This window comes from Xyrauchen texanus, chromosome 26 (assembly GCF_025860055.1).
Source record: "Xyrauchen texanus isolate HMW12.3.18 chromosome 26, RBS_HiC_50CHRs, whole genome shotgun sequence".
Taxonomy (NCBI): domain Eukaryota; kingdom Metazoa; phylum Chordata; class Actinopteri; order Cypriniformes; family Catostomidae; genus Xyrauchen; species Xyrauchen texanus.
Genome location: NC_068301.1, coordinates 33,875,559 through 33,903,232, shown reverse-complemented (window position 1 = coordinate 33,903,232; position 27,674 = coordinate 33,875,559). Strand labels below are relative to the sequence as shown.

At 37.7% G+C, this 27,674-nt stretch overlaps 1 protein-coding gene across 1 annotated transcript in view; it reads left to right on the top strand.

The window, feature by feature from the left end:
- The window catches only part of LOC127619628 (E3 ubiquitin-protein ligase RNF19A-like), a 51,754-nt gene that overhangs the window by 10,764 nt on the left and 13,316 nt on the right, over window positions 1–27,674 (top strand). The window contains exons 2-4 of the mRNA XM_052092554.1: window positions 21,683–22,511; window positions 26,763–26,971; window positions 27,421–27,565. Coding sequence (XP_051948514.1) covers window positions 21,683–22,511; window positions 26,763–26,971; window positions 27,421–27,565 — 1,183 coding nt within the window. The remainder of the gene's footprint in view (window positions 1–21,682; window positions 22,512–26,762; window positions 26,972–27,420; window positions 27,566–27,674) is intronic.

Sequence of the window (27,674 nt, the reverse complement as noted above, 5' to 3'; positions counted from 1 at the left end):
GTGTAGTTGAGTTCACAGTAGTTTAATTAGCTGCTTATTCATAAATAACGTTCTAAATGCATTTTATAATTGAACAGAACTATTGAGCAGCTACATCTGTGATGCTGTTCTTTAGTAGCACTCAAATATTGCGCACCGCGTGAAGGCTAAAAATAGCTGTGTGTGTGTGTGTGTGTGTGTGTAAACAGAGCAGCGCCATTCACTAATGTGCTGGCACTGTGCATACTATATATTTACTTATTAAACACAATCTTTTGTGATTCACAGAGCTGTCGCACGTCTTCAAGTGGCTTTGAATAAAATACATGAGTCATATGAACTATAATTGTGTTTTAATGGATCTTTTATGTCATTTTTGGAGCTTGACAGTAACAAACATGACTAACACATAGTATTGGATTTGTATCGGGCTTGTCGGTCCAGTCTGAAAACGTAAGTATTGAAACCGATACCGATCCAGGTATGGACAACAAAAGTGACATTATAACTTAAGTTTACCCAAATTAATTTGAATCAAGAGCTTTGTCCTTAAATCAAATCTTAAAATCTTTATAAATACCCAGCCCTATTTACCATTTTTTTTTTTTTTTTTTTGGATGAAATATTTAGCTATAAAACAGAAGTAAAATGTTGTGTAGGGACTTTGTGAATCTTCTTTTTGGACCGGTTAATTTACATGACTTTCTGCATAAACTGATTCACTAAAATAAATCAGACTTCTACAATGCTGATATGAGTGAGAGAACATTTCAGGAAAGCAGATTTTATTATTGTCCCTGTTTGCCTGTGTGCAATAAAGTATGATATTAAAAACAGCAATGTAGCGTTTTGTCACGCTACATTACTATTCATTGGAAAAAGAAGCTTGTTACTGTAAAAGCTTGCACTGCTACTGTCAAACTACAAAAAAAAAGAGGTTACATTGTAGCGTCACTACATTTTTTTAATTAGTCCCTGACACTGTCTGATTGCCTGTTGATGTTTAACACCATTGCTCTTTCTGCCCTGTATGTAAACACACAGGGTGCTAGCTATTTTTGTTTTATATCTCTTTGGATAAGCACCGCCTGCTAGCCAGGGGTCATTTTGCTTGGTAAATATTGCATAAACAACATTGAACACTGCAGTACTGTCTTTAACTCCACCTGTCCTTATGCCTTGTTCTTCCCTGGTTGGATTGGAATGGAAATTGATTATACCACACTTGAATAAGCCTTTTATTTTAGCTGTTCAGCTGACAGCAGTTTGGAAGCCAGTGCAGTGTTTTTGGCTGTCCTGTTGGAATTGAAATCTGATCAAAAGTTTGTATATTCTATAAATAGTGTGAACATGGTCTACAAATAAGGGGAATACATGAGTTATCCGGAAACAAGCATTAAAGGAATGGCATCTTTTTTTCCCATACAATGAAAGTTAAAAGTGATGGAGGCTGTCATTCTGCCTACAACTTCTAATTTTGTGTTCCAAGGAAGAAAGTCATATAGGTTTGGAACAACATGAGGTTGAATAACTGATGACAAAAGAGTAGACCAGAGTGTAGGAGTAGACCAAATGTACGTTGTTACAGTGACAAAGTATGTTCTCACTTAAGAATGCTTGCGGAAATTGCTTTAATAAGCTCATTACAGAAATCCCACTGCATTCTGTACACATGCCTGCTTTTCCTGAGCTGTACACACCGGATGTTTGCCAACTTCGGAGAGGCATGTGTGTGTTCTGAAGCAGCAGGTATGGTGGCAAGCACTCCGGAGAGAAATTGAGCACGCTCCTGCTGTGCTGATGAAGAAAAGCCTATTTGGACTCATTGTGAACACACACAAATACAGAGTAGTTGGGCTGCAACTTATTTTGATATTCATATTTTTTATATTCATTATCAGATAAAAAACTATTTCTTCTGCAGTATAGCTGTGAAAATGAAAACATTGTTTTAAATGAGTTTTAGATATTTATATTGGAAAACAAGCCAAAACAAAAACGTATTTTGTTGCAGTGTATAATGGAATGAAGATTTCCTCTCACCTTTCTGTTCACTTCAGTCCATCTTTAACTCACTAAACAAAATCTCTTATTAATAAAGCTGCATATTGCCAATTTTCTTCACGATAAGAAATGCACAGTTACATGTATTATGATTCATTACGTCGTGAGTCATCATGTTATAATCTAGCTGCAGCAAGTGCACTTGAGGGATGTGCGTCCCTGTGACTGTGTGCATCAGCCGGATACGGTTTCAATCTCTCCCCCTTAGATAGGGACACTTTGCGCAACTTATAGAAGAGGCGCTGGCTGCACAGGAAAATGCCAGTTTCAGAGTTTGTAGTTATTTACATGACCAGCTTCCTTATTTTTTATTTGAATAAAGCTATAACACATTAAATATAACTGCATTAAAGATGTAACTCCTTTGTTTCCTTTTAAGAGCTCCAGCTCTGCTTATTTATCAATGAGAGTGCTTCTGAATTTTTGTGATGTACATCACCTGAAGCTGTTTGGAAAGTTTTGAGTGCATCTGAGCTGTGTAATTCTTCCTCTCCTCTCTGTTAGATGTGAACTGCAGTGCTGCTTTCGCAAGTCATCATTAGAGTTTAATGTGATCTCATGTTACTTTAAATGAGATCAAACGACTATTCGACAATGCACATTTTTGTCGTCAATTTTGTTATTGTTGACTTGTCGTTAATGTCGACTAATCGTTTCAGCCCTACAGACTAGCTGAACTCACTTTCTCACAAAATGCCTGGCTGCTGACATAATTTCCTCTGTCTTCAGGTGACTGGAAAAGGGGGCTGAAGGCAGAAAAGAGGGGTGGGATTCTTTTATGATTGTGTTGCAATCAGCTGGTGTCTACACCCTGAATGTTGGATAATGTTTGGCTTTGATGGCTCTTTCCCATTCGCCTGGGGAAGGGAGATACAAACAGTTATGCGCTACTTGGCTGGTTTACATGGCTTTTTGGAGTCAGACATTAACTCTTCTGGCCCTATAACTCTCCCAATGTCTCGCTCACATGAGCTACTTTTAATGAGGCTTGCTGCTGTTTTACATGAGTGAAATTGATTCCACATGTGAGAGAGTTAGTTCAAATAGACGTAGCAAATTTGGTATGTTCAGCACAACGTTTTCTAAATGCAGGTGTCTAAACTGGTTAAGCATTACTGCTTTGTGAAACATGCTTTTGTTTTAGAGTAACCAAGGTAAAAGTGAAATCAAAAGATAAATAATTTGAAGATTAATGAAATGAGATGTATGGAAGGTAACATTTGTAGTTAAAAAGTATGGTTTTGTTTCTAAAAATAATCGTTTGCGTTCAGAAGAACTTTATTTGCTGATGCACCCTAAATATGCATTTTGGACCGTCAAAAAATGGAGTACATTCAATTGCATTGTTTAAAGGAGGAGGCCTGAAATGAAATCCTAAAAATCTTAAATTCTGTTTCGATTAAGAAACACCGATACATCCTGAGAGTAAATTATCAGCATATTTTCATTTTTGGGTGAACTATTCCTTTTAAAAGTCCTGTGTACTTGGGTATTTATTATAACACCATGTATCTCTGCCTCTATTCATTAGTACAAATATTCTGCCTCTGTAGAAGTGGGATATTACGGGAGAAACTATACCAGAGTTTGGGAGATCAACTCGCCATCTAGCCAGTAACTTGTTTATTAACTGCAGCATAATGCAAGGTTAAATGCATATTTTTAAAATTATATTCTGATGCTCACTGAAGAGACGTGGGTAAATTAAATTACATCAAAACCATCAACTAAGAACACCTTTTGCGATTTAGGCCTTACGACTTTTACCTCTGTAGAAAACTTAGCTGCACAAGATTATCTAGGATGCACAAAGGATTTTCCAGCACTCGTGTGGCGGCATATATTTAGAAAAATCTGAAAATATGTGAAACAAAATCATGACTTGTACATTAATTATTTAGTGTTAAAGAGTCCATATTATGCCTATTTTCAGGTTCATGGTTTTATTTTGTGGGTAGGGCTGGGCGATATGGCAAAAAATGGTATCATGAGATTCTTTTTCATATCATTCGATATTGATATTTATCACAATATAATCATATTTGCACATTGTAAAGTTTTTTTGAATTTCCCAAAAAAGAAAAGTAAATCCTAAATAGTCTTTACAAAACTGCGTTGGGGGCCCAGACACCGCAAATGCAGTGGTGTCTGACTGATCTTCTCTGAAAATATTACAATATTTTATACTTTATCAATTGAGTGCAGTTGGATATGAATGTCATAAAATGATCTATTCATTTTGAATCATAATGAGGGTGTATATATATTTATTTTTACATTTAAAATTATTTTCATATTTCTTTACATACAGATATCCAAGTATGGGGGCATAGAAGCCCTTGTGACTGAGGAATGATACTGTATGGGTGTTCAGGGGTATCTCCAGAGAGAAACTTTTGAAAATGTAAAAGTCTGAATGGAATATTTTTCTATTTTCATTAAAGTGAGAAAGACTACCGGTAGGCTAGTAATTATAAATAAAACTAGTAATTATTTTGTCTTTCATCCTTGTCAGAGATGATGACATCTGAATAATGTCACAAAATTAGAACAGAAATCTATTTGTTTATTATTAAAGGCTTGGAACATGCTGATTAATAAAGAAAAAATGTTATGGTCTAAAGGCGCTCTGGAAACACGCACCTCATGTTTACTCACATGTGGCGAAAAGAGGAACCGGGTGGGGACCGGGCATTGAAGCGTGTTTCAGTGCTAGAGAAAAATATTCAAGAATACAGCGCAGAAAGTTTAGATATGATGTAACCGGCACTGTTGTTTTGTCGCGCTGCTCACTAGAGACGATGAGAGGGCGTAACCGTCATCATGATGTCTTGCAGTCAAGATGGAATCAATCTGGAATGCGGTGAGCTGCGTAGCGGGGAAAATAGCAACTTCATACAGTCTGAGGCTGCGTTTCCACTGACACGGAAGAAATCCTCACAAAGCCACTCCCAACGCTAGGGAACCGCTTGCCCCACGCTGCTGTCAGTTTTACAATCCACCTCGCGAGCTTGACGCTCGACTTCCATAGGAAGTAATTGAAAGTGTTTGCTCACATTCGCTCACTACGCGCCAGTGGAAACCAAACTGCTAGCGTTTTTAGCAACACTCATGTCTAGATTTAGAACACCGGCTATAAATCGAATATATCAACTGGCTCAAACGCTCTGATTTAGGTCCTGTCCATTTAAAGCCCCCCTGCTAAAAGCCCAGTCTGCTCTGATTGGGCAGCTGGCCTTGTCTGTTGTGATTGGTCTTGATGGAGTGTGTCGGAAATGTAACGGCCCTTAGCATAACCAAGTTACAGGCTTCCTTAACAGCTGTAAACACTGTTTACTATTGTAACTATGTTTACAATGACGTCGGTCAGTTTGAGTCCGATAATGAAAGTTTGGAAGCAAGATAGCCGAGCACTACCATGGATTGCAGACGTAAAATGACAGTTTGTAAAAATAAATCCTTCTCAATAACCATTCATGATAGTAAGAACGACAAACAATCTGCATAATTATACACAATTGTAAAAAGTGGGCCTGCAGATAATTAGGAAAACTATTTCAATACAATGATATTAGCTAGCAGGTTAGCAGAGGCCTACAGCTGTGCACTCGGTGTACACTGTAGCTACAACACAGAACTCCACGTTTGAACTCTAGGTAACTGATAAATATACAAATAATCAAGCATACTCGCAGGTTGTGATCCTGAAGCGCCAGTGTGTGCTTTGTAACTTTGCAGACCTTTTACATGCACTAACAGCTATATTACACACTAAAGGAAAGTGTAATAGGGTCTCTTTAAATAGATTGAAAATCCCTGCACTAGCAGATGCTTTCCTACTCTCTGTTCTGACTCAAAGACCGAGAAAGAAGCGATCCCACTGTGTAAATTACCTCAGGAATTATTAAATTACACTTATTATCAACCGTAAATGTATATGTAGTATATTGGCTGATTCCCAAAAAAGGTTTTCCGTATCCAATGGTATGCTATATCCTAAATAAATGTAGGGGTTTGCTTCAGAATCAAAGCGATCACTAGTTAGTCAGAATTTGGTTTCCAGACATATGTCTGAAGTAATTGTTACAGCGAACATCTGTAATGTTTACTGTCGATTCACACCGGATGTCTGTAGAAATCTGTCCAAATGCACAGTCCATGTAATCTGAAGCTGTGTTTAGCTGTGATCTCTACATTTTGTTCTCTCATTGGCCAGCATCCACTTCAGACACTTTGAGATGTTTAAAGGACTCAAAGGCTGGATGCTGTAGAAATACTTGCTTTTTTCCAGCATGTAAATTTGCAAAGGATTAGTATGAGTATTTTTACTGGCTGTTTTATAGAAGGTAAATGACTCCATAATCTTTACCGGTGTGGGAATGTGCTGTCTGGAAAAAATCTGGAAAAATAGACTGACCAGTTCGGACAGGATTAAAATTGCAAAGAGGATCTGGAAATTATTACATCACCCCACATTCCCATATAAAACTAAACCAAATACATACCAATAGGGCTAAAAAACAGAAAAAGCCCTAACTTTTTGCTTTGATAAAATCGATGGAATAAAATTTTCAATAATTGGTTATTTATTGATATGTATCATTGTAATTTGACGTGACAGGTCTATCATCAATTTGGACAAGTTTTTGAATAACTTCATTAAATTGTGTGTATCGTTATTGACAAAAAAAAAATTTATATTGCAATATACATTTGTACTCATTGCCCACCTCTACTTTTAACCTCTTAACCAGCACCCCTATTTTTGAGAATTTTCGGAAAATGACATACCCAAATACAAATGTCTGTAACTCCTAAACCATATGCTCCACATTCATAACTCTGATATTTTTTTAAACTAGACACTTGAAACTTTGTTACCCAAGAGTCATATTAATTCAAAAGTAGCATAGGAACAGAGTAAAACAAGGTCAAATTTACATGAAAGTGACTCACGATTTCTATGAATGAACTTCATTTAGGGAAAAATGTATCAGACTTTTATGTTAAAGGCCTGAAAACACCATAAAGATAAAACTGAATGTCTGACCATGTTCTGATTCAAATTTGAAGATGATACTCCCAAAAATGTAGTTTCTGTAAGCTTTTATTCAGGGAAAGTCTAGGCGTCCTTTCCAAAAGGCCATTTGGAGACTGTAATCTCATATCTTGCTAGTCTTCTCCACTGTAATTTTATAATCAAAACCATCTTCACCTGACTTCTTGTAATCCTTTCCTTCCATTTTTGTTATATTATATGCATCATAAATATAATGTGTGTGTGATATAAATATTATGTCTTTATGTATAATATACAGCTATCACCTAGCTACTCGTGTAGCCTCGTGTCTTTGCTAGTCATTTTATAATCAAAAACATGATATGAACAGAAAAACTGCCAATACTTCATAAACATAAAAACTCAAGACGATGTGTTTCAACTTAGCGATCTAATACGGGATCGAGTCCATGGAGAAACATCTCGTGTTACCAGCTTCAGCCCGGCCCCAATGACCGCAGGTTCTGACCCGTGTGCAAAGTTTCAAGAGTTTTTGAGCATGTTAAGAGCCCCAAAAGTGCCCCGTAAGTCGTAAAAAAATAAAATAAAAAAAAAAAAAATAATAATAATAATAATAATAATAATAATAATAATAATGCGCTGTGCGTAAAATGACGAAGAGCGCACGAGTGGACGCACTTGTATTAGACCTATGTATTAGACAGATCTTCTGAGGTAAACTAAGCAAACTGTCAATCACTTCATTCGTGTTTTAGTTGGTTAATACTCCCATCCATCAAAATTTTGCTGACAAGACATTGGGTGGCTTTTATCCAGTCAAAAACCGAGGTGCGAGAGTGACAGGTCCCGCAGCCTGTTGTTGCGCTCCCTTCATATTTTGGTCATTACAGAGCCTCTGATTGAAGGAGAGAAACAGGGAATGGCTCATTTTATCAGAAACAGTCCAAACTACGGGGAGAGATGGTTTTTGAACATTGGAATACAAATTAGAATCGATATTTCATTGAAAGTGAACATGATGGATTACTCTAACTGGAAGCGCTCATGAAAACTGAGGAGGATATTTAGTTTTTTTCCCTATTTTTTTGTTGTTTTGGATTAAAAAGTGGGATGCATTTTGAAGAGTAGACCCTTACATTGAAATGTATGCTGGTGTTTCTTGGATTCGTCCGAACTGATCTGAACCATAGGAGATGAAAGATAAGTATTGCCGTTCATTTTGTTCATATTTACAGGGTCGGTCTGTCAGCATTTTATTGAACCCTTTCCTCTCTGGTGTATTGATTGCAAAAACAAGTTCAGAACGTGATTCTTGAGTGTTTTAGCTTTCAAATGATGCATAGTTTATGATAGTTGATTGAATATTTGTTATAAAACAAAGGTAATAAAATTATAAACACCCCCCCAGGGCCCGCCGGCGCCCCCCTATGATCAGACAGCTCTTTACAAGGTGCACCAAGGATTAAGTAGTTAACCATTGTTCTTATAAGAAAATTATTTATTATTTTCCTTTACCACAGTTTGTCCAACAGGAGTGTTTGTCTGTTGTCCCTGGGGTAGGGAGTGTGTTTATTTACTATAAAAGCATTTACACCAAGTAAATGAAATTCAGCGTGGCTTTTAAAGATGTTATAACTACCTCAGTGTTTACATGAACTCTTGAGGCCGCTTCTGTAAAATGAAGACCCCTCGCTGGAACAGGACATCTCAACCTTTGTCTTGAAAATCTTGAGTATTTGAAATGGTCTTCATGGCATCCTGACTGAAATATAACACATTTTTGTTATTTTTAGTGTGGGTTTTGTGGTGCAGCTGATGTTCTTGCCTCCAGCTTCGCGTGGGGTTGAAGTTCCTTCTGTCGATGTCTAATGAGGCTTGGTTTTAATAGTGTAATGCCACGGAAAGCAGTGCTGATCCTTAACCGGGCTGCAAAACTTACTAATGTGCCATTTTATTATACTTTAAGTTTTATGGTTAAAAGGATTTTAAAACTAATCCCAAAAGTAACGCATGTTTACAGTGGTTTACCTTGAACGAATTCATGGATGGGAAATTGTACTTGAATATCTTCAACAATTTGAATAATGTTATGACGTTTCTAAATAGCATACCACACTGGTAAAAGAAGGCAGGTGTGTTGTGGGAATGTGTTCAAAAGTGTTAGCTGTTTTCAGTTGTTGTTCAATTGGAATTTTGGCCCATTCTTCCAGACAAAACTGTTGTAACTGAGTCAGGTTTGTAGGCCTCTTTGCTCGCACATGCTTTTTCAGTTCTGCCTACACATTTTCTATCAGATTAAGATCAAGGCTTTGTGATGGCCATTCCAATACCTTGACTTTGTTTTCCTTAATCATTAGACCAAAGGGCAAGATCTTTGTCTCCATGTGCACTTCCAAACTGTAGGCTGGCTTTTTTATGGTGGTTTTGGAGCAGTGACTTCTTCCTTGCTGGACAGCCTTTCAGCTTATGTCAATATAGGACTCGTTTTACTGTGGATATAGATACTTGTCTACCTGTTTCCTCCAGCATCTTCACAAGGTCCTTTTGGTGGTGTTCTGGTGTTGATTTGCACTTTTCGCACCAAAATATGTTCATCTCTTGGAGACAGAATGCGTCTCCTTCCTGACCGGTATGATGGCTGCGTGGTCCCATTGTGTTTGTACTTGCGTACTATTGTTTGTACAGATGAACGTGGTACCTACAGGCATTTGGAAGTTGCTTCGAAGGATGAACCAGACTTGTGGAGGTCTACAATTGTTTTTCTGAGGTCTTGGCTGATTTCTTTTGATTTTCCCATGATGTCAACCAAAGAGGCACGGAGTTTGAATGTAAGCCTTAAAATACATCCACAGGTACACCTCCAATTCAGGACACCTCCAGTTGACTCCAATTAGCCAGAATCTAATTGCCTAGAGGCTTGACATCATTTTCTGGAATTTTCCAAGCTGCTTAAAGGCACAGTTAACTTGGTGTATGTAAACTTCTTACCCACTGGAATTGTGATATAGTGAATTGAATGTGAAACAATTTGTCTGTAAACAATTGTCCTAAACTACTTGCCAAAATTATAGTTTGCTAATATGAAATCTGTGGAGTGGTTAAAAAATTAGTTTTAATAACCTTCAACTTATGTGTATGTAAACTTCTGATTTATCACAATTCCAGTGGGTCAGAAGTTTACATACACTAAGATAACTGTGTCTTTAAGCAGCTTGGAAAATTCTAGAAAATGATATCAAGCCTTTAGACCATTAGCTTCTGATACTGATAATTGGAGTAAATGGAGGTGTTTTAAATGTGAAGGCTACTTTTAAATGTGCATTTAGTAATTGAACAATTCATTAAAAAAAATTAACTCCTAAAGATGTTGATTGTAGTTTTGCAATATACTGTACAGTGCATTCAGTAAGTATTCAGACCACTTAATTATATATTTTTTTTTACATTTTATGTTATGTTGTAGCCTTATGCTAAAATGCTTTTAAATGATTATTTTGTCACATTACCCCATAATGACAAAGGAAAAAATAGATGTAATATTTTTATAAAGAAAATTATTTTTGATAACTTTTGAAAATGTATTAAAAAGAAATAAACTGAAATATCACATTGATATAAGTATTCAGACCCTTAATTCAGTACTAGGGTTGCAACGGTATGAGATTTTCACGGCAAACATTCTCTGTATACGGCATTACACATTATTATTATTATCATTATCATCAGTTACAATGACCCTTAAAGGAATGAAAAGAGAAGTTTTTTTTTTTTTTTTTTTTTTGGTTGTACAAATGCTTTATTATAATTGGACCTTGAAATTGTTATTTTTTTATGAAAATACGAGTAAAAAAAAAAAAATCTCCCTTTTGAAAATAAATTATATAAGAAAGCTAAACATCTCCCATTTGACCAAAAGAAATTGGGAGGAAAGATTGTTGAAAACATTTTCTACTAAAAGCTCAACATGCTAAAATACATGCAAAATGTTTACAAAAATTAACTACTAAATAAAAAATACAATCAGCTTTTTGAGCTTTTAAAATAATGTGCTTTGATTATTACCAATGAACATATACTGTAGGTGTGCAACAGTGCAGCCAGACTCCTCATGTCTATACCTTATGTCAGCTCCCCTTCTGATTTCTGAATAACACCCCCAGAGCATGATGCTACCAGCACGTTTCACCGTTGGGATGGTGTTGCGCAGGTGATGAGCGTTGCCTGGATTCTTCCATAACCTTCTTTCACACAGTCCGAGAGTCCTTTTAGGTGCTTTTTTTTTTATGTGTCTTGCACTGAGGAGAGGCTTCCATCTAGCCACTCTGCCAAAAAGCCCAGATCGGTGGACATTTTTTTTGTAGCCTTCTCCAGATCTGTGCCTCAACACAATCCTGTCTCTGAGCTCTGCAGGCAGTTCCTTTGACCTCATGGATTGGTTTTTGCTCTGATATGCATTTTCAGCTGTGAGACCTTATAAAGACAGGTGTGTGCCTTTCCAAATCATGTCCAATCAATTGAATTTGCCACTGGTGGAGTCCAATCAAAGTGTAGAAACATCTCATAGATGATGCAGAGAAGTGGGATGCACCTGAGCTAAATTTCAAGTGTCATAGCAAACGGTCTGAATACATATGTCAATGTGATATTTCATTTATTTATTTTTTTAATACATTTGCAAAAATCTGTTTATTGCTTTGTCATTATGGAGTGTAGAAAAAAATATTTAAAACATTTTAGCATAAGGCTGCAACATAACAGAATGTGAAAAAAGGGGTCTGAATACTTTCTGAATGCACTGTAGGTAGGAAATCACGATCACTCGCATTGAATTGAAGACTCCAGTCATAACAGTAACCATTAAAAGCTGTTTTATTCTACATGGAGAGGATCCACACATGTGGGCTGTCATTTTAGAATCGCATGACCAGCCAAATACTACTCACTTCAATCTCAGTGTATGTCCTGTTATTTGACACTTTGATTAAAGTAATCATGGCTGACTGTGAATTCTTGATTTCTACAATGGCATCTGAAACTGAAAGCTATTGTTTTTAAATGCTACATACAAGCCGCTAGTTATCATTGTAAGTCCAAGATAAAACAAAGACAAAGTTACTGAATGCACCTTTTAAAGAAAATGAGCAAATACTTCAGTGTGTTTAGAATGGAGACTGTGAAATAACCCAGCTGGTGTGTGTTAGTGTGTGTGTGTGCGTGCGTGCGTGCGTTTGTATTTGTACAAGGAGGGTAAAATATTCCTAGTATGGCTTAGAAACAACAGAGTTGTGTGAGTGTGGGAGGGCGTAGCAGAGGGTCTTCTATCATACAATTGAGGCTCGGACACTGTGTAATCTGCCAAAGAGATGAAAGTGTGGAAAACACCTCTTACGGGAGAGACCAAGAGGGGTGTGACATGGTTCATATTTGGCTGACTGAAGACCAGACGTCCTACAGTGTTTGGGAGCACATGTTCTGTGAAACTGAGAAAGTTTGCCTCAAAGGTACCTAGTTTTAGCGTGGGTTTTGTAGTAACTGCAGTTTACATACTTCGTTTTATCTGAATCTGATCATAGTTGTGCCAAACCCATCAATCTAAAGGGAGATCGGTCAAAAGGTGTTTTTTCATTGCATCCGACAAATAATGTAGCGGAAGTTATTCATATCCAAGGGAGTCACATGGGGTTTTTGTGGAGTTCTGACCATCTGCAGATAAGAACTTTTGGATTTGAGTTTCAGGCACATTGAAATATTTAAACTTGTGTGACTAGACCATATTTGACTGCCCAACTGTAATGTTTTTTTGTCCTAAACCTTATTTTAAACACTTGCTACACCACGAAAAGCCTTAATTTTAAGTCATATCTATGAATTTGTACTCTGTTTAATTTTTATTATTAATAACTAATAAAACAGTAATAATAATAATAATAATCAAAAATACTCTGTGAATATAAATCATGAATTGAATCATTCATCTCAACAAAATCAGAAAGTATTGACATTATAAAGTTTGGTAGCAAACCTCAAAAACAAACATTTTTTTTTCTTCTCCCAATACTTAGTAGGTCCTCGTGGTGGCACGTTTACTCACCTCAATCCGGGTGGCGGAGGATACGTCTCAGTTGCCTCCGCTTCTGAGACAGTCAGTATACACATCTTATCACGTTGCTTGCTGTGCATGACACCGCGGAGACTTGCAGCATGTGGATGCCAATGCTACTTTCCACTACCCACACACAGATTACCACGCACCCCATTGAGAGTGAGAACCCCTAATTGCGATCACGAGGAGGTTACCCCATGTGACTCTAACCCTCCCTAGCAACCGGGCCAATTTGGTTGCTTGGGAGACCTGGCTGGATTCACTCAGCACACCCTGTATTCGAACTCGCGACTCCAGGGGTGGTAGTCCGCGTCAATACTCCCGTAGCTACCCAGGCCCCCAATTAAGAGCTTTTTCAAAGATTTTCATTTTTTCACCTTTCTATATGTCTGAAGGGACTGTGTGCATCGTGAGTGCCTTTTTCCATTGCAATTATTACAATCCTGATTTAGGTCATAACTCTACTTTAACAACGCGTTACTGTGTCTTGCCTTCGCATGCAGTGTATAGACTCGATTGTGCCAGCTGGAAGGCCAGGTAGTAGAGCGTTGGATGGTTCAGTATTCAGATGACAAGATTGTACACTAGGAGCTGCGCAGCATAATAGAGCTGTCAATTTTAGTATTTTTTAGGTTTTATAAATTTGTGTTGGTGTACACATTAGGGAGAGGGCGGTTGTACTTGTCTCTTTTCACTCTGACACTCATGTCTCACGTCAAAGTATTTTCCACTAGAACACCCAGCCTTTCAATAATAAACATACTTCAATATCTATCTAGTGATCTAATTTACAGAAATAGCAAGACAATTCTGTTGTTGGAACATAGCTTATACAAAGCCTACACAAATAGTGTTGCTATTGAACTTGTGACTATGTTCTTCACCAGACGTTATGCTGTAGTCCTTGATTTGTTGTGCCCACCAGTGCTATGTAAGGACTATCTTTAGTAGCTCCCCATAAACACACTCCCCATAAACACACACACAGACTCCTGAACAACTTTTTATCTGACTGGCTAGTGGGCCCACACCCTGATTTGTCACACAGTCATTGAGGACTTCAACAAGAGCTCTCTCCAAGGCATAGCAGATATTTTATAGATGAAAGCCTCACTGGTGTGTTTACGAATGGCTTGCAGGCAGGGACAATAATTAAACCTGATTTGTGAATGAAGAGAGGGGTCTATTTCTGTCATATTCTGTACTGCTGTCTTTTGATTTTGGTTTCTTATGATCGTGGTATCTGTGACTTTCACTGGCATGCAGCAGTTTCATTTATCCTGCAACAGTATCAGTGATGTCATATCCTGTTCAAAAGTGCCTTTGTAATTGTATTCTTTGTAAAGGTTTCATTGCTGAATTCTTAGAGTTTTCAGCCTTTTATCAAGTTTTCCACTGAGTCAGTGTTATTTTCTTTGCGCTTGGCTTGAAAGTGTTTTAATGTGTTTTTCAGACAACAGGAGCTGATTTTAACTTTTAAACTGGATATTCACATGAAAACCATAAACTAAAGACTTGGGCTGATGGATATGATCAAATAATCAAAATATATTGGTTGTGAATTTTAACGATTTAAGAAATAAAGCAGTATTGTGAATATCACACAAATTTGAATTCGTGTTTTATTTGGTTATTAATAGGGATGGGCATTTTTGTCTTTCTTATTTCGATCGTTGATGGGTCTCAAAAACGAGTACTCGAGGGGCGGGGCGTGAGCGGGGGGCGGGGTGTGTCCGTCATGGAGATAATGAAAATATTATAAGATTGTTATGAAAATGTTAAATAAATAAAATAACATGAAAACATGTTTATGAAAACATGAACATATGACTATAAAAAATAACACTGCTTATGCTGCATCAATGTTATCGAAAAAGAAACATCTGAAATAGAATAGCTGCATTAGGTGAAGCTGAAGAATAAATGAACTCCAGTAAACTGAAGCACCTTCTATGACGCATCCTATGAGATTAATCAGATATCCTAGATACACAACATAAACGTAATAGGGCCGCAACGACGCGTCGACGTCATCGATTACGTCGACTATGAAAATACGTCGACACGAATGAAATGCGTCGACGCGTCACATTCATTATTTACGTTTAAATATCGAGTAATGGCGGCTTCTGCTCCAGCTCATGGTGAAAATGACAATCTGGCTTTATCACATAAAGCCAGACCACGATCATCCAAAGTATGGGAATACTTTAAACTACAGCCGAACAGAAAGGTGCTTTGTTCACTATGCAAAGCGGAAATGTCATACCATGGCAGCACAACTGCTATGAACGAGCATCTTAAAAGGAAACATCCTGTGACTCTGTGAACTCAAAACGACGAGCCAGCTGGGTAAGTAGTAGGCTTTATTACAGTGAGTTTTTGGAGTTGTTGTTGCGGTCATACCTTCTTTTTTCAGCTATTACAGCTTGTGTGCTAGTTAATAGTGTTAATTGCTAACGGTGCAGATGTAATTTATTGGCCCATTCGGCGACAATAAAATGGACTTTCATTTATAACTTCAACTTAAATCTGTCAACGAAGCCTTCAGTGCATTTAAATTGCCCGTTTTTAAAAGTTGTGTATGCACATGTAGACTAGAGACATGCACTCCCGCGGGACCCAACACAACAGAGTGCGGCACGGGATCTGATGGCCGAGTGCGGGCGCGGGCGGTAATGCACTCGTGTGTGTGTGCTGGTTGCGGGAGAATAAAACGATTCGCGGGACTCCCGCAAAATAGAAATCTATAAATTGAACATCTCAAAACAAATAAATTGTCATTCATCTGTTGCACAAAAGCAACAAGAACAACTAAAACGAAATAGATAGACCCTGGCCTGTAAGTCGTTTCTATGTATAACATGTTGCAGCGTTTAACAATGTAGCCAATCACAGACATATGTGTTGATTTCTTGAACGCAATGGCCAATCAGAAGCATTTAAGATGGAATCTCCTCACCGCTCAAAATGGACTTTTTGTTCAGTGCTGAATTCTGCATACTGGCAAATCGATATAATGAAAGATTCATTGTGCAGTCAGTTTCATTGATAATAACAGAGATGTCCGCTTTTAGGAATTATTAAGGGAGAAATCCGTCCGTGCATGTCTCTAATGTAGACTTTAAAAACAAACAATAATGTTATATTTACATATTAACAGTAGCCTATGCTGTAATCTAGTGTATTTATTTATTTATTGTTTATTTTAATAGGGACAGATACAAAAAAAAATTCAGAAAATGAATTAATAAAAGTTTGAAATACTAATGTAGAAGTTGTACTTATTATTTATTGGAAAGTTTGCCAATGGATAAATCGGCTAATCCCAAAAATATGCATTAGATTAATCGGAAAAATAATCGTTAGATTAGTCGACTAATCGAAGAAATAATCGATAGATTAATCAACAACAAAAATAATCGTTAGATGCAGCCCTAAAACGTAACATTACAACTCATATCTGCACAAAAGGATGCAAATGCAGTTACGTGCTATAGTCAGAGAGTGTAACTCCCGTTGTGGATGCGGTCTTCTAACAGCGCGCTGAAACACAGGCAAGCAAAAAGAATTCACAACATTCTATGGTGTTCTCATAATTTTATGTATATTTCTGATTACATTACAGTATTTTCATCTACTTTATCAAGTGATTGCTGACATCGCCTATATATTGGCTAAAATTATGACATTTTAGTCTGAGTAAAACTGACTTAAATTATTGAACAACACATGATGATTATTGATGAATTATGAATATAATTTAAAGGATATTTTCATCAGGAGATAAAAACTGTGACAAAGGTGTTGATTTTCATCGTCTCTCCGAATATAGGCTATTTCTGTAATACTAAACCTTAATTCTGCGTTCATTATTTTAAGTAAAACTAGAGCCAATTCATTTGTTTTATTATATATTATATTATAAAGGCTTTTAATTTATTTAATATTACTTTTCTCTGTGTTTTTATTATCAGATGTGATGATTGCTTTTAGGCTACTTTATTCAACTGTAATTTTTTAATTAAACATTGTCTTCAACATAAACATAGGCTACATCCTACATATTTTTGTTCAAAAAGAGTCGTCGGTCTACCTGCACGGGTGAGAGGCGTTTGCGGGGTCTATTCACAATTAGCCCGGCGGTGGAAAAAACGTGCTCCACTGGAACAGATGTCGCAGGAACGGCGAAGTACAATGCTTATCTTGTAAACCGATTCTCATTTACCTTCCACCACAGAAAATGATCCTGGTTTACGGAGATTCATTGCTCACTTAATTAACTTTAGATTTCGTTGTCACGCGAACAAAAATTACTCTCGCCGTAATCCTCACCAAAAAGTGTGTCGAGCGCCGTAATTGCTGCTCGATCAGGCAGAGACTCACTTTGTATGGGTGTGACAGAATTTATAACGGTGTTGTAAAGCTGTTTCAGATGCTCCTTTACACTCTCTCTCTCTCTCTCTCTCTCTCTCTCTCGAAGCTCTGTCTCAAGAAACTTCTAATGTTTGTGTGTTGGATCCAATGTTGTGAAGTAATGGATAAGTTTGTGTTCAGGTTCTTTCTGCTGTTATTTGTGGCTCTGGCTACGTTGCATTTCTGTCTGACGGTAAAAGATGCGATGCTCGTCTGAGTTGCCTCGCTGGTATCGCAAGACATTTTATGTACAAATGCTAGATGATAACTCATTGTACTTGTGGTACATTTGTGTAACCGTTTGGCGCTGCACATCTTGCATTCAATTGTATTTGCATCTACAGTGAGGAAAATAAGTATTTGAACACCCTGCTATTTTGCAAGTTCTCCCACTTGGAAATCATGGAGGGGTCTGAAATTGTCATCGTAGGTGCACGTCCACTGTGAGAGACATAATCAAAAAAAAAATATCCAGAAATCACAATGTATGATTTTTTTAACTATTTATTTGTATGATACAGCTGCAAATAAGTATTTGAACACCTGTCTATCAGCTAGAATTCTGACCCTCAAAGACCTGTTAGTCTGCCTTTAAAATGTCCACCTCCACTCCATTTATTATCCTAAATTAGATGCACCTGTTTGAGGTCGTTAGCTGCATAAAGACACCTGTCCACCCCATACAATCAGTAAGAATCCAACTACTAACATGGCCAAGACCAAAGAGCTGTCCAAAGACACTAGAGACAAAATTGTACACCTCCACAAGGCTGGAAAGGGCTACGGGAAATTGCCAAGCAGCTTGGTGAAAAAAGGTCCACTGTTGGAGCAATCATTAGAAAATGGAAGAAGCTAAACATGACTGTCAATCTCCCTCGGACTGGGGCTCCGTGCAAGATCTCACCTCGTGGGGTCTCAATGATCCTAAGAAAGGTGAGAAATCAGCCCAGAACTACACGGGAGGAGCTGGTCAATGACCTGAAAAGAGCTGGGACCACCGTTTCCAAGGTTACTGTTGGTAATACACTAAGACGTCATGGTTTGAAATCATGCATGGCACGGAAGGTTCCCCTGCTTAAACCAGCACATGTCAAGGCCCGTCTTAAGTTTGCCAATGACCATTTGGATGATCCAGAGGAGTCATGGGAGAAAGTCATGTGGTCAGATGAGACCAAAATAGAACTTTTTGGTCATAATTCCACTAACCGTGTTTGGAGGAAGAAGAATGATGAGTACCATCCCAAGAACACCATCCCTACTGTGAAGCATGGGGGTGGTAGCATCATGCTTTGTGGGTGTTTTTCTGCACATGGGACAGGGTGACTGCACTGTATTAAGGAGAGGATGACCGGGGCCATGTATTGCGAGATTTTGGGGAACAACCTCCTTCCCTCAGTTAGAGCATTGAAGATGGGTCGAGGGTGGGTCTTCCAACATGACAATGACCCGAAGCACACAGCCAGGATAACCAAGGAGTGGCTCTGTAAGAAGCATATCAAGGTTCTGGCGTGGCCTAGCCAGTCTCCAGACCTAAACCCAATAGAGAATCTTTGGAGGGAGCTCAAACTCCATGTTTCTCAGCAACAGCCCCGAAACCTTACTGATCTAGAGAAGATCTGTGTGGAGGAGTGGGCCAAAATCCCTCCTGCAGTGTGTGCAAACCTGGTGAAAAACTACAGGAAATGTTTGACCTCTGTAATTGCAAACAAAGGCTACTGTACCAAATATTAACATTGATTTTCTCAGGTGTTCAAATACTTATTTGCAGCTGTATCATACAAATAAATAGTTAAAAAATCATACGTTGTGATTTCTGGATTTTTTTTTTAAGATTATGTCTCTCACAGTGGACATGCACCTACGATGACAATTTCAGACCCCTCCATGATTTCGAAGTGGGAGAACTTGCAAAATAGCAGGGTGTTCAAATACTTATTTTCCTCACTGTATTTTGTCGAATTGAGGCCAGACATCAATATGCAACTTTGAAGCCATGTTTCTCTCTGTTCTTTGGTCTGGACTTTGGACTGCGCGCTCTGGCAACGCTAACCAATCAGAGCTCAAGGTGCCACCCAAAATTCTGCTATAACCAATCAGAAAAAATTAAAAATCTGTCTTTTTTTTTTTTTTTAACTCATGATCATTGTTTTTATGATCGATCGTTGCCGTCACGTTCGAGTACTTGAGTACAATTGTCCATCCCTAGTTATTAAACTGAAAACACTTGATTCATGGTCCTACCTCGTCTCCTGAATTGAGAGCAATAAGACATTTTAAAATGTAAACTTAACTATCAAATAGTAATGGTAGTTAAATGTTTTTCTGTGAATTTGCTTCATGTGGCATTTTACTTGTAATAAAATGTTTTAGTAAAATAGATGTTGGTTAATGTTGCTCTATTACTATGTTTTGGAGTATTTTAGGGCTGAAACGTTTAGTCAACGTTATCGACAACGTCGACAATAAAAAAAGGAAAAAAAAAAACTGTCGACAAAAATGTTCATGTCGAATAGTCATTTGATCTCGTTTTAAGTAAAGAGATCACATTAAACTCGGAGGAGAGGGAGAATTACACGGCTCACAGTCCAGATGCACTCAACTTTCCAAACAGCTTCAGGTGATGTAGATCGCAAAGTATGAGGGGAATTATACAAAAATACCAAATAAGTAAATACAGGAGCACTCTTGTTGTGGAATAAGTGGAGCCTGAGCATCTTTAAAGGAAACACCCCGGCGTCACATCTTTAATGCAGTTTTAATGCGTTATAGCTTTATTAAAGTTCAAAATACAGAAGCAGGTCGTGTAATTAATAGGGCTGTCAATCGATTTAAAATGTTAATAGAATTAATTAAATGGTGTCCCGATTAATTAATCCCGATTAATCACATTTACAAATTTTTGCTGAGAAAGCCGCTCATATAAAATTAATTCAATATATAATGATGAAATAATTATACATGGTTATCTTTTAAATATTTAACAATTTTATATATACAAGTATAACCAAGTGTAAAAAAACACATATCAAATACACTTATATTCAAGATAATTTTTTCACATTAGTAATGTCCTGACTATACATTGTGATCAGCTGAATGCCACTTTGGTGAATAAAAGTACCAATTGCTTTCCATAAAGTGTGTGTGTGTGTGTGTGTGTGTGAGAACATTGGTTTGATTTAGGGTTGCAACGGTATGACATTTTTATGGTATGATATCAGTCTCAGAAAATATCACGGTATTACATAATTACTATTATAAGTGAAAACAGAAGGGTTATTTTATTTATTTTTGAGCAAACACTTACTATAATTACTATTATAATTGAAACTTGAAACCATTTATTTTACACTTTTCAAAATGATGTGGCGTCCACTCTTGGTACATATGTGTAAAAAAAAAAAAAAAAAAAAAAAAAGTCTCCCTTTTGAAAATAAATAAATAAATAAATAGAAAAAATAAGGAAGCTAACGGAATTATAATTATATGTTATATAACTAAAGCATGTTAGTTTACATGTTATCATAGCAAAAAATAACATCAGCTGTGTGAGCTTTGCGGAGATTATACATTAAATCTGCGTTGGCAGTCCTGAATAGGCTATCACTTGGGCGTCCGCCGAAATATCTTCAGTGGGAGAACCATGGCATTGCTCTTTCCCTGCTGTCCGCGACCCAGTCCGAATAGACCAGTTGAGAAACACCGCTTTAACTCGCGCACAAACTCATGTCAGATTCCATCGCCTCGCTTCTCTGACATTTTCTCCGCTGCATGCGCGTGCGTGCGTGTCGCAAATTGACAAGCCTGACAGGCAGACAAGGAATAAAGGAGATGCGCACGTGCATGTGAGATTCTCCGTCCGGTTGCATTTTTTTTCCTCAATACCGTAGATAAGCAAATGTACATGGTATGATATCAGTCAATTTTCAAACCATGGTATACCGTGAAACCGGTATACCGCTGCAACCCTACTTTGATTGTATCCTGAAATGGGAGGGGTCCTCACTCTTACACTGTAAGATATAATCTAAAGGCCCTTACATTGTTTGGTATTGTAGTCTGATCTTTTCTCACAAAGTGTTTTTTTCTGTTTTCCACAGATCAGGTCGAGATCCAACCTGGTAACACCAAACTGACCCGTGTGGCCCAATTTGAGCCGTGTGGCTCAAGGGAGCAGCTCGCATTGAGTTCATCACCATGTCTTAACACTTCACGCTCCCCTCTGAAAATCCTGTCCCCCCTTCCCTCTCCCTCCCCCTCCTCCTCCCCTCCCCTCCCTGTAGAAGCTCCCCAGTCCTTTGGTAACCACAGTGCCTCCTCTGGAGCGATGAGTCTGCATCATCAGCAACAGGGGTCTGAGAGGGATCTACCCTCGGCCACCTCCTCCATCAGCTTGCCATCCGTACGGAAGACCCCTAAAAAGCATCGCCTCTCGCTGCGCTCGCTCTTCCGTCGCCGATGCGGGGACCCCAAATCCTGCAAATCACGGGCACTAGCTGCTGGAGTGGATGTCATCGCCAGTGTTGAGAGCGTGCATTCGGAAATGTGCCAGCAGCAGGATCATGCCTCTGCGCTTTCTGCACCTGGTGTGGCTTCCACCTCATCTTCATCCTCCTCATCATCAGCCTCCACCTCTGAGCTGCTGGAGTGCCCGCTGTGCCTGCTACGCCTCACTCGAGACCGGTTCCCGGACATCATGACATGCCGCCACCGGTCCTGTGCTGACTGCCTTCGACAGTATCTGCGCATAGAGATATCTGAGAGCAGAGTCAACATCAGCTGCCCGGAGTGCTCGGAGCGATTCAACCCCCACGACATTTGCATGATACTCAACGACCGTGTGCTCATGGAGAAGTATGAGGAGTTCATGCTGCGCAGATGGCTGGTGGCTGACCCCGACTGCCGCTGGTGCCCTGCTCCTGACTGCGGGTAAGTGTAATATTACTGCATTTATTTTTTTATATATATAGTATTGGCCAATGTATGGGTTCTTGGTAAAAATGTCATCAACACTTTGAAATGACATAAGGGAATAATACATTTATTTTTTATTTTTTTTAATCCTTTAAAGTAGCCAGCCTTTGCCTTTGACAACAGATTTGCACACTTTTGACATACTCTTCATCATGCCAACTTCATCATGCCTTTTTGTTGTATTTTTTTCCAGCAGACTCAAAGGAGTTTTTGGCAGCTTTTCCATTCACTTAAGTCAAACTCCATTACAAAGCAAATAAATATAATAAAAATTAATGTATAGTTTATACATGCATTCTGTTAAGTGTGTCTTTAAAGTAAATATGTATATTGAGAGACAGAAAAATATGATCAAAGTCTCATTAAAAGCTGAAATAAATGTTGGCATTAGTAGTGCAAAATGTTCAATATTGTTCACCAAATCAAAGGCACGTGGTGTTACCAACATGTGTAGGTAGCCATTTTGTTTGTTGACAAAAAACATAAAACAGAGTGGACCCCTTCACACCCCCATGACTGAGTGTAAAGTTTAAAAAATTGTAAGAGCATCCAACATGAAGAGGAGGGGTCTTGTATCATCCTGAAGGGGTTTATTTTGCGAGAACAACCGGCGGACTGTACATCATCCCGCTTATTACACCGCTACTAACAAAACTTTTTTTGACTGCTCATTATGCAGCTTATTTAAAAAATTCTTGGCAAATAAAAATAACATTAATTTTTATCATAGAAAACAAAAAAGCTTATCAATATCGTGGATTTTTTTTTTATTGCGACTTAAATATATTGTTTTATAGCCCAGCCCTAATTAAAAGTGGAACAATCAATTGTTAGAAAAAAATACTCATGTTTTGCACAAAGTAGATGTCCTAAACGACTTGCCAAAACTATAGTTTGGTTAAAAAGGTGTAAAAAAATAGTTTTAATGACTTCAACCCAAGTATATGTAAACTTTTGACTATATTATTTGGGTAAGGAATGAATTTGTAACATGTTTAGGACTGGGTATTGAAACGTATTTATCGAGTTTGATTCTGATTCACAAGCTGTTGATTTTATTCTATATTTGTTTTCAGATTTTGCTTATACACAAAAGAAAAAAGCTAAAAGCTAAAGCTTATGTTATACAGGGAACCTTCTGAATTAGTGCATTACAAAAATATTAATGAAGAAATTAACAACAGGACCTGAACTTATGCAGCTCAATTTCTATTTATTTAACAGATATAATAATCAACAAAACCACAACTGAATTAAACTTTAAAGTTAAAGATAAATCTGAGGATTTTAAGAATCTATTTAGGGATTGTTGAAATAAAGATGATGATCACATTTAATTGGAAAGTAAATATTTTTAACCAGCCCTAAATGTGTTAAATATGGAATTAGTATGGACCTTATTTGCTATAGTGAAGAAGGTCTATTGTCATTCAGATTACAACACAGAACTATTATATTCCAGCCCTAATGGACTGTTGCATAATGTCATCAATACAGCACAATGCTGACATCCTGTTTCCACGGCAGCATGACGGAAGTCAGGGTTTCCATGACATTTATTCCCACCTAAGTATAAATAGTGCCAATGAGTTTAACTACCTGGCTGTGAATGTTGTCACCGCAGCTTTGTGTGTTGTCACAGCTGCGGTGTCTATGTATTTACACATTTGTAGGGTGTTGGATTAGGCAAGTGAGTCTTGAATAGGTTGTGACCTTTTTGTTTGTGTGTATTTATAAATACCCCCATAGTTACACACACTACCTAAATGGACTGTAGGATTCTAATTGAATGCGTGTAAAAAGTGATGAAGCCGAGATGAAGTGCTATTGGTTGAACGGATGGTTTCTCCCAAAATGAAAATTCTGTCTTTCTCTTTTGCACTTAGTCAGGGATTCAGATTTTACCTGGTTGAACCTCTTTATGCTCTGACTCTGAGCTAAATGTATTTGGGATGCCATATGAAGCTAGCACAAGCCAAAGGCACAGTATTGTAGTGATGAGCGTTTTTGGAGGTCTGTCACTGATGACACTATCAGTTTGAATCTTTTATCAAGCCAGTAGAGAGCCTTGCCACATATCTTGTCATACTATGCACTCATCTCTGCACATATCTGCCCCCAGCTGTGCCCTGGGTTTCAATGATAAAATTTTCTCTTGTCCTTGTTTGGTAAGTAATTTGCATCTGTTAATTTTCTCTGCAGGCAACATTATACCAGTTAATTACAAGAATGTGTCTGTTGTGTTTAAAAATAACTCAACGGAAACACTCGCATGAAGAAAATGAATAGTTTATGTTGAATATCAAAGTTCACATCAGAAGTGAAGTGAAAGCTCTTGTTCATTAGTGCATTAATAAAGCGTGCTTTCCAGTGGTCTTGTGTGTTATTGTTTGTCATGGTTTTTACTGTCAAGCACCAATATGACATTTAAAAATGCATAAAAGCACCATTAAAGTAGTCCATATGACTTGTGCATTATATTCAAAGGAACAATGGAATAGTTTTGTTAATCACAACAAAATAGTTTTGTTAATCACAAAAGATGCATTTAATGTAAAAATACATTCTGCATGTGCAGTGTGAATGAACGCTGCTCTGTTTTTGACACACATACAGTAGCAAGAAAAAGTCTTTAGAATTGCCTGCATTTCTGCATTAATCATGTAAAAAATGTGCTCTGATCTTCCAATCCTAATAATAGAAAAAACACAATCTTAAAGTAATGACAAAAATCATTTTGTTTTCATATCTGTATTGAACATGTATAATTAATCAGTCTATGCTGGAAAAAGTATGTGGACCCTTGTATTTAATAACTGGTAAAAATTAATAATAGCTGCATTCACCTCCACCAGATGTTTCCAGTAGCTGTTGATCAGCCTTGTACAATGCTGAGGAGGGATTTTACACCATTCCTCCCTTCAAATCAGTAGACAGGGTGTTAAAGTTGACACATGCACAGAGACGTTAGAATGTTCAAGAGATTGCTGCAGGTCTTTTGCTGTTACTTTTTTAAAAAAATTTTTTTGTTTTTTTCAATTATTTCAGCATTACTCAGGGGGAACTTTGCAGCTAAACATCTTATCTCTGATTTAACTATGGCTTCATGAATGAGTAAGCTAGTTAGCTTGCAGAGCACAAGCAGGAACAACTAATTTGCCCAACACTAACCAAGTAACATTACAGTAATCTTATCAGCTAACTACATCCTAGATAACATATTTCTAATATCTAGCTTGTAAAATTTACAAGGACACTCAACAGCTGGTTATAAATGTGAGGTCTGTAAAACCCAGCCGACAGTCGTTTCTGCAATGAACGTGCTCTAACACGCAATCTGTACGAAGCTGTAATCTACCACAGCCACACGCCCATTTAGTTTCATTATGGACATAAGGACTTCTGGTCGACATATTCATAAAACATTATTTATGAAGTGGAATGTGTATGAATCTTTTAAAGATCAGGGGTTTGGGACAAATTTATCAGGGGCCTAAGCCCCCAAAGCCTCCCCCTCTTAACACCCCTGATAACAATTATAATATATTACAATTGACTGAGCAAAGTTATATGCTATCACAACTATGAATTGAAGTGAATGCAAAAGAGATCCACTAAAGAATGTAGTCCACATACAGTGTGGAAAAAATTGTTCAAATAGAACTGGCAGTTCAGCAGTTAACAATAAAGGTTTTAATAACACTCCACACATTTTTATGTACCGGTAATTCTTTTGTTATTTTTCTGTTAATGAAAAATGTCCATATTTATTGTAGACATTGTTATACTGCTGGGCTGGCTGAGAATGCGTAGTTATGGAAAATGATCCATATTTATAAAATTTTCCTCCCCAAAAATCCATATTTTTTCCCATGCAATGGCTTTGATTCATAGGCTTGTTTTCTATTTTTCTGGAACAATTCTATTTTACTTGCTACTGTTATTATTTAGCGAGTCACTCGTTGGACTGATTCAAAGTGGTAATTTGTGAGTTTTATTCTATTAAAGAATGTGCTCCATAACAGTAATTTGTATGTGAATCGGTTGAGATTTAGTTGCAATGCAGAAAATTATGTTGCAAGATAAATATCCTCTGTATATGTGCATGCATGTATGTAGTACTTTTACAACTATACACATGCAATCTTTTTGAGCTCTTGAGTGATTTTATTTAATTAATTTTTTTTTCTGTATTAAATCTGACAGGTATGCAGTCATTGCCTTCGGTTGTGCCAGCTGTCCTAAGATCACGTGTGGTCGTGAGGGCTGTGGTACTGAGTTCTGTTACCACTGTAAACAGCTGTGGCATCCCAACCAGACCTGTGATGCTGCCCGACAGCAGAGAGCCCAGAGCCTCAGACTGAGACCCTTCAGATCATCTTCACTCAGCTACAGTCAGGAGAGTGGAGCTGCAGGTATGCCCACCACACACCCAGATTTTACAATCCCACACCTAGCAGAAAGCTGGAATTCAGCATTGCAATAAAACGGCAATTTGCAACTTGGAAACTTGTGTGGGAATCCATAATTCGCCAAAAAGTGGGTGTATGTTTTCACGCAAACATGTCGCCACAGATATACAGTAGATAAAACAAGCATTGTGGATAAAAACACAAGCATTGTTTATCCTCTGCAATTCGGTTGATTTGATTTGACAATCTAACAACTGCAACCAGTACAATTACAATTTTGTTTCCATTTTGTGTACATTGTCATCCGAGCATCAACCAATGGAATGCTGTCATGGTTGAAAGTTGAAGTTATCAAATAGGAATATTCCACATCTAATTTAGACACATCTGGACTGCAGCGTAAATCTCGTGCCTCATGTCAAGAGTGGTTTTAAACAAACTTGTCTTTTTAGCTGATGACATAAAGCCATGTCCCCGCTGTGCGGCCTACATCATAAAGATGAATGATGGGAGCTGTAATCACATGACCTGCGCCGTTTGTGGCTGTGAGTTTTGCTGGCTTTGTATGAAGGAGATCTCAGACCTGCACTACTTAAGGTATGTGTACTGAACACAACTATGATAAAAATTCTGTGAGGCTTTGGAAATATTTTTTAGTGCCAAATTACATGAACCAATAGTGCTATCAATTTTGTCTCTACCGGAA